Source organism: Lolium rigidum, chromosome 6 (genome assembly GCF_022539505.1).
Source record: "Lolium rigidum isolate FL_2022 chromosome 6, APGP_CSIRO_Lrig_0.1, whole genome shotgun sequence".
In the NCBI taxonomy this organism is placed as follows: Eukaryota; Viridiplantae; Streptophyta; class Magnoliopsida; order Poales; family Poaceae; genus Lolium; species Lolium rigidum.
The window spans coordinates 225,651,036-225,659,222 of NC_061513.1; the positions used below are offsets into that span (position 1 = coordinate 225,651,036).

An 8,187-nucleotide genomic window follows, 5' to 3' on the forward strand; every position below is an offset into this window, starting at 1 on the left:
TGACGGTTGACGATCGACGAGCGGCTCTTCCGTCTGGAACTTTCTAAGCTGATGCGCTCGTCGCTTTCCGTCGGATCGATCGTCATGTGGCGGAGCTCTGATCGATCAATGCACGCGACTGGAATGGGGTTCGGAGGAGAAGATCTTGCCTTTCGAGACCGCCGCTCACGCTCAGTTCGGGAACGGTAACCGCAGCCCGATTGGTGCGCTCGCCTAAAATTGGGAGGAAGCGACGAGTGCTTTTCTTGCTTGTTTCCGTCACTCCAACTACTCTACATGTTCTACGGTTATACATACATTGAAGTTTCAAAACAAACTAGGTACGGAGTACATGGAAACCTCTGCAGAAAGCAACGCAATTCGTCAGCCTCTTACCATGGTTTACACTTGTCGCATCGACTGCATGTTGCTTGTCAAAGAAAACAGGATACCTGTCCTCCCTCCCTGTCTGAACGTACACCAAACCTGGAGATTGGACAACTACTCAAGTCTACTCTTTTGTGGCTCCTTGCTAGTCAAGCAATGCCTAAACGATAAGTCCATGTCCACGTACGTACGTAATGCAGGTTTTTGGCAACTGCCGACTAACTCACTCCTGTTAGAAGTTCAGTACTACTAGCTGGTACTACATTTTAGCACCATATGAGATAATCTCGTACATCTCAACCTCCTTTTGCCTCATAAGCTGGGGCAAAGCCGCAAATAGATCAGAAACACACGAGGCAATGACGATAAGAGATCATGCTAGTTCCAGCTTTGTTGATGGGGACTTTTGTCTAATCTGAGACTTTCTGTTAGAGGAGCTATACATACACTTTGCTGGTCGATGGACCTTTAAGACGTACAGGCAGCTACTAGCATCCGAGCATTCTGATCACGACGCGTGTTGTTTGGCGTTCCAGCTCGGGCAAAAGAATCATGTAACGCTGTGCAAACGAACGAAACGAACGGATCACCCTACCATCTAGCTAGGACCGCAATCTAATGGCCAGGAGAGCCCCCAGCACGAGCAGCTTCACCGGGATGAGGAACATCAATAGCTGGGACGCGTGCTGCTGGAGCCTCCTCGCCGTCTCCTGCCCTCCTGTCGCCACGGCGTCCGCGACCTCGCCGAACCACCCTTTGCCGATGCCGCTGGTCAGCATGCCGTGCACGGCGAGCGGCCACCACAGCAGGAGCTGCCACCGCTCCCGCTCCACCTCACGGAGGCGCCGCACCTCCTTGCGCACCACGCCGCGCACCGACCGCAGGTACGAGTTCACGTCGTGGTCACGGTACACCGATCCCTTGGGGCCGTAGGCGCCGCCATCCTTGAGGATATCCAGCGGGTGCGGGGAGTTTAAGAAGGCCGACAGGGCAGACTGGAGCTGTTTCAGGGAGATGCCTGCGGAATCGCCCAGGTGGTAGATGCCGCTGTCCTGTGGGAGAAGGTGGTGGTGTGGGGAGAGCCGCTTGTCCGGCTGCAAGATCAGGACTTCCCCCATTGGGGCATACAACAGTTTCTGCATTGAATTAGAGAGAAAGGGTTACAACAACAAAAATGCAGTCGTGGGCCTCTATTGTTTGTTTAGTACACGAAATATCTATCGCGTACGTTTAGAAGACTGATCTACCATGTGTGCTGCAAAATAAATAGATCATCAGGCACGAGCGCACCTGGTTTGTAAGGCATGGGTGACTGCGGAAATTCCCATTGGCAAGCTTCAGGATGTTGGCGACATGGTCGGGATAGTTGCACGAGAATACTCGAGGAACAATATCCCGGTGCATTGTGATCGATTGCACATGACTTTTCGGCAGCCCAAGTTTACTGAGTAAGTGGTCACCGCCGCACATGATGCACGGGGCACCAAATGTTATAACAGGCAACAATGACGCAATAGGTGCCTCCCCTCTCATCAATAACATAAGATTCACAAGCAAAGCCAGACTTCCACCAAGAGAATGCCCAGTGAATCGCAATGATGCAGATTTACCATAAGTTCTCAAGTGTGATCTGACATATGGCAGCATTTGGTGATACATTCCCTTGGCAGCTTCGTATATTCCCCTGTGAACGAGCACATCCAGTCCCTGCAGCGCATAACAAATGTATAGAGATTAAAAAATGTCTGTCATGTTCCTTCAGTTGCCTATCATTGAAATTGTTTGGTATATCCATAATGCATAATAACTAAATGAAGCTGAAGATGTTAAAATGATTGAGTGCCAACATGATAAACTGTTTTCATCTTAACTAGTAGCATACCTCAAATTTGACGGGTTCAAATAGTAGGTTCGCCTGCCAAGAAGCGATCGACTCTGAGCCCTGCCAATAAAATGAACAAGATAAGCTGCAGGATCAACTAACATGCTAGGATAGAAGCACATGAGGTATCAGGAAAGAGTCCTACCTGTACTACGAAGTATCTTGTGCTGCCTTTATCATCATCACAAATGAACCATTCAGAGGGACATGATCTTGAGGAATTCAGATCATCTGCGACAGCTTGTCTTGTTTCTTCCTTGGCAGCAACCATGGAAGTTACTGAATTTGTCGTGGCCACAAATGAGGCTTCGTCCAAGGTTAAACCTTCACCGTTCTCGCCATTCACAATGGCCATGATGGTCGGATCATTCTTAGCATTACTCCTGGAACCGAAGGGATTGACGCCCATCGCACGGGAATGCACGTACGACGCAGCAGACGCCATGACTTGGTATGCACCAAAAGGGTTTATCATCGGGCCATTTCCTTTTTCCTCCTTGCTCTCCAGCGCAGCATTCTTGACAAATTCAGATTTTCTATCTGGAGATTCACCTTTCTCAGTGCCCTGCTCCTGCTTCCGATCAGGATTAGCTCTGTCCTTCTCTTGCACGGATGTAGTCACAAACTCCAGGCTGTACCGGCGGAGACATTTTGGCTGACATGGAAGAGAAGGAAGCAATGAGTTGAGTGCTAGGAAGACTTGAGTTGAGTATCAGATTTTCATGAAAATGTATTTAAATCAGAGAGAATAAGAATAAGGCAGTAACTGTGTAATAAATAACATCATGACCACATCCAAAAACAGATGAAGCCAAGTGACAATTGTTGGACAACAAAAGACAAATGGAAACCATGGACATATAGCTCAAAATGTTCTAGAAAAGGGTCCCAAATTTGGGGCCAGAATCCCAAAGGGTGGGAGTGGCGAAGCACAGTTTACAGAACAGTAAAATTAGTAGTACTTCACCGTCTTCCAAAACAGGCTAAATTTAGCTTTATATTCCTAAAAATACCACTATCGGCGGCAGCAATGTGGAAATCTAGAGCATGAACAAATTACTGAAAGGTGAAAGGAACTACGTAGTATAATCTTCACATACGGGGAATTCACGACTGACTGTGATTAAACAGGGAGGGAGGATGGATGTAACTTGGCAATGCTGCAACTGCGATGATGGTACTACCTGAATTTTGGGGATCATGTAGGCGATGTTGCAGAGGTAGGACATCCTGGAGTACTCCTTGGCGTCGTCGATGGACACCTTGCGAAGGAGCCTCGAGAAGGACGCGCGGTCGAACACCTCGCCGTCGTACTGGTCCGTCCCTACGGGGCAGCCTTCCTCCTCGCCTCCGCCGCCGCACGACGCGCACCTCTCGCCTCCGACGACGTCCGGGTCCTCATCTTCCTGTCTTCCTCTTCCTCCGCCGCCGCCTGCCTCGGCGTCCGCCGCATCCACCCACCGCGGCTGCACCCGCAGCATCTGCAGCACCCAGTTGCCCTGCTTCCGGTCCTCCGCCGCGTCGGGCCTCGCCCCGGCCTCCTCGCCGCCGCCCTGCCTCTCGCCCCGCGGCCACAGGCGCGGCAGGGCGGCGCGCGGCTGCCGCTGCACCGGCGGCGGCGCGACCGGAGGCTGCGGCGGCGCGGCGGGCCGCACGCCGCCAAGAAACCTCAGCGCGTCCATGGCGCCGCGCGCGCTACCGAGTCCAAACCTCTTCCTCCCTCTCTCTCCTCGATCTTGGGCTCCGCGGCGCGCGCGCGGTTAAGGCTTTTGCGGCCGTGTCGCGGCGCACGAGTTCACCGTTGGGAATAGCGTGGCTGGCGCAGGCGAGGCGGCAATGAGAGAGAAGAAGAGAGGAGATGGAGGCATGGGCGGTGGAGAGGTCCTATATAGGTGGAGCCATGGCCATGGAGGTCGGAGGGGATTGTGGGGAAGAAAGAGGGAGGGAAAGAAAAATCTCTTTGCTTGCGTGCTTGATCTCGGCGATCGTTTTGGCATTTTGCAGTGGGGTTGTTTTCGTTTGAATTTGTACACGGGTTTCCCACTGTTTCTATCCATCCAACCATACATCGGTCCCGTGCAGTTTTACATCTTCCGATTGTTTCAGAATTCAAATAGTAACATATTTGACTTCATGGAATGTTGATTATGTACTTGTGTACTGTATGGAAAATAACAAACGAAGCGTGAAAATACAAACCATTGACCGCGGGCCCTACCGCAAAATAAACTCAAAAAAATCTAAGCTAAAATAATTTAGCTTATTTGTATATGTCAATTAATCTAACTGAACAACAATGCATAGGAAAGGAACACATAGTGATCAAACCTTCTTTGAGAGCATAAGCTAGAACACAAAACCCAGAGAAAGCACATGAATTTTATTTCATGGTGTGTTGAACTCCAGATGAATCTTATCAAGGGAGATGATACTTTGTTTGAACCAAACAAAAAAATTCTTTAGAAAAAGAAGTCCGCAGGATTTTCTACTGATTTTTTAAGGGCTTATTTGATTCATATTTAGGAATTTTGGAGGATTTTTTATACCTTATACTATTGTGCGTAAACTTGTTTGAATTGTAGAACTAAAAAAATCAAATGTGGCTATGGTTGCAATCCTCAACCAAAGTTTTCATTGAGTTCAACTTCATGGAGTTTTCTTTTAATTATATGACAACAATATCAAGCATACAATCTTTCAAAAAGTTCATGTGTTTTTTATGTGTTACAATGTGTTTCCATCGACGTGGTTTTGTTTATATACAAATAAATGATCTCCTGACATATATAGCTTAAAAAAGACATTGCATTACTATTTATTAAATTCCTTTCAATCAATGTACTATAATGAAATCGACTAGCAAATACATCTAACCTCGCAGTAGTTTGAACCAACTCGTGTATAAAAATGGTGTATGCAAGATTCTAAAGAAGGCCCCTTACCGCACAATGACACTTAAGTTATGTCCATGAGCACTTGAAACCGCAGGTGATGTGATTGTATATTTACTCCAAGCATATTAGGATTGTCTATATTCTTTTATAAAATTAAGAAGGTAGGCTCTCTGCACACGTGATCTAATTTTGCTAAACTTCACACTCTGAGAAAAAAGTATTTATTCACAAAGTATGTGTCATGTTATCAAGACGTACTAGTGTATTTTTGTTGTTGTTATATTTGGTTTTCTATTTATAGTTTGTGGCTCCTCCTACATTATTTACATTACTTCCAGATGTTTTATATATGGAGTGTATGCAAACATGACCTCATTATCCTTCGATGAAAGCAACATTTGCTACTAAGCATGAACGAAACTACATGGGTACATGCATGTATAAATATACACCCATTTATTTTGGCAAAAGGCTTGTAATTAATACTTATGTCGGCTCATATATATAAAACATCAATTATACGTCAAATAACATAAGGACATCCAAGTAAAATACAATCTTTCTAAGTACACATATTGATTGCTTGCTGGCTCCGCCACCGCTATCGAGGTGACATCAAGGGTGGTAGTCTGGAAGCACACACTGGACACATGATTTTTTTTTTCGTGCTTTCGTCTATTTATTCTCTTCGATTGCTTAGTTTATTTCCCCAAAATACTAAACCTTCATTTTGATGTGTCATACTCAACACGATTCTAGCATCTAAGACAAAATGAGGTAGACACGCATCATGGTGTTCAATTCTGTCGCATGAGCATTAAAGCGATTTTTTTTTTTTGAAAGGATACTCCTGAACCTGAATTTATTTTGGTTTTAAATTACGCAGTTATCTGACCTCTAAGTCACAATAATTTTAGGAGGAGAATACTGTAGGGGAAGCCCCTACGGTCATGCTCCTAAAAAAATTTAGGAGGAAAAGGTTCCCTCAGGCTATTCATTTGAAACTAACCATTTTAGCTCAGCCATGTACTTTTGAATTTAAGTCTGAAAAAAAGCATGTACGTACATTTTATACGTACGTCCTCTACCTATAAATTGTGTCAGAATTTTTGGAGCGCTAGCTAGAGTATTTCCACAGGAAAAACAACAGTTGCTAATCCTTCTTACGATCGGTCGAGGGGAGAGGAATCGTCCCTTTTTTGCTCGGTTGGAAGGAAAAATGGTGATTCGAAATCCATTAATTATCGTGTTACCTACGGTTAACATATGTGTTCAAATCATGTGCTCCGAATTGTACTCTGATGCAGAAGCAAAACCATCGGACAAAAGAGGGTTCACGACGCATGGCGACTGGGCAGGCAACGCACGCCGACGACGACGACACGGCGGCATGCAACGCCGGCGACCAATCCAGGTCCACTTCCAGAGGCGACCAAGAGCAGAGCAGAAGATCGGACAAGACAGGCTTGCGTGGACGCGTTACCCTGTGGACGCGTCGGCACGTCAGCGGATGAGACTTGAGAGTCTTCTGTTACCGGCACACGTGGGCGCGAGAAGCCGAGACGCCGCGACGCGGGCAGGAGAAGCGGAACGGGGGAGTGCTGTACACCGACCTGGTCGGTGTGTACGGGCCACCGCACACCCCACCGACCAGGCCGGTTGATTGGGCCGCGGCCCATTAGTAGTAGGTACGTTTTTTTTCTTTTTTTTGCTGTTTCTTTTTTGTTAATATTTTTCTTTTTCAATATCTAACTTTAAAAAAAAATTGGAGAACAAAATTTCAAAATCTGTTCAGATTCGAAATTTTGGAAATTAAAAATGTTCAGATTTTGATTTAGTTTTGTTCAAAATTCAAAATTATTCTGAAATTTGGAAATTCGTTCAAGATTAAAATTTGTTCAAATTTCGAAATTTGAACAAATTTCAAAAACCGTTCGAAATTTTTTTGTTCAAAATTCAAAATTCTTCTGAAATGTGGAAATTCGTTCAAGATTAAAAATTTGTTCAAATTCGAAATTCGTTCAAATTTTAAAAATCGTTCAAAACTTAAAATTTGTTCAAATTTCAAAATTCGGTCAAGATTAAAAATTTGTTCAAATTTCGAAATTCGTTCGAAAAAAATTCAAAACTTGAACATTTTTCAAATTTTATAATTTTCGAAAATTATTTTTAAACATAAAATAAAACGTGAGAAAAAAAAAGAAACAGTGAAAAAGAAAACAGAAAAGAAAAGGAAAAAAGAAAGAAAAAACAGGAAAAAACGCCTAACCGGGCCGGCCCACACCGCGCGCGGGGGTGTGCGGCGCGGTGCCTGGTCGGCATATAGGAATTCCGAGCGGAACGGGCTGCAGATATGCTTCGGCCGGATCATAGCGGGCTGTCATTATTTGTTTCGAAATTCTGTGCAGGACTCCCATGTAAGCCCATTTATTCCTGGTTAGCCCAGCAGACGGTTAACTGATGCATGCTGACCTGCTTTGGTTGATGAGTGCTTTGCTTGCACGCGTCGATCAGTCACTGTCCCTCCATACATTTTTAATATTTTCTACGCGGAAACATTTTGAAATTATGATTATTCCCTTACGCTTTTTTTGTACACATCAATATTCGTAAAAGAAAACTAGATGCATGCGAAGTTGTTTTGGTCCATTAGTGGATACGCGTTGCATGTGCAGTATTACTATTTACCCAAAAGGCTTCACACAGACGCTTCCATAAGTGACATCCCATTTGCGTTGACCGCGGCTGCGGCTGAGGCCAAGACGTGGGAGTTCGCGGCAACTTCCTAGCGCGGTGATATTCTAGAAAAAACTTCGTTGATACGTTCACGGTAGAGAATAAGGGAGTTTTGGTTGCGTCGCTGCGCCAAAGTGCATCTAAAAGTTTATCATGGGACACATGTTATCAATATCTAAATTTTGGTATCCAATTCAAGACACTTCACTAGTGTGTCCTTCAAGAAGTTACTAATTCTCAATACCTCAGCCATGGTTTGGAGTCTCGGGAAAAAACTCGGTATTTAAATAGCACAACTTTCATAAGTTT

General features: G+C 45.1%; 1 protein-coding gene across 1 annotated transcript; it reads right to left on the reverse strand.

The window, feature by feature from the left end:
* Nucleotides 1–855: 855 nt before the first annotated feature.
* LOC124661502 (phospholipase A1 PLIP2, chloroplastic-like) lies at nt 856–4,193 on the reverse strand. The gene is made up of 5 exons (XM_047199368.1): nt 3,433–4,193; nt 2,394–2,903; nt 2,249–2,308; nt 1,657–2,073; nt 856–1,502 (listed from the first exon to the last, which is right to left on the reverse strand). Exons 1-5 carry the CDS (start codon nt 3,928–3,930, stop codon nt 969–971), a joined length of 2,019 nt encoding a protein of 672 aa, XP_047055324.1. The 5' UTR covers nt 3,931–4,193; the 3' UTR covers nt 856–968.
* Between the last annotated feature and the right edge of the window lie 3,994 nt (nt 4,194–8,187).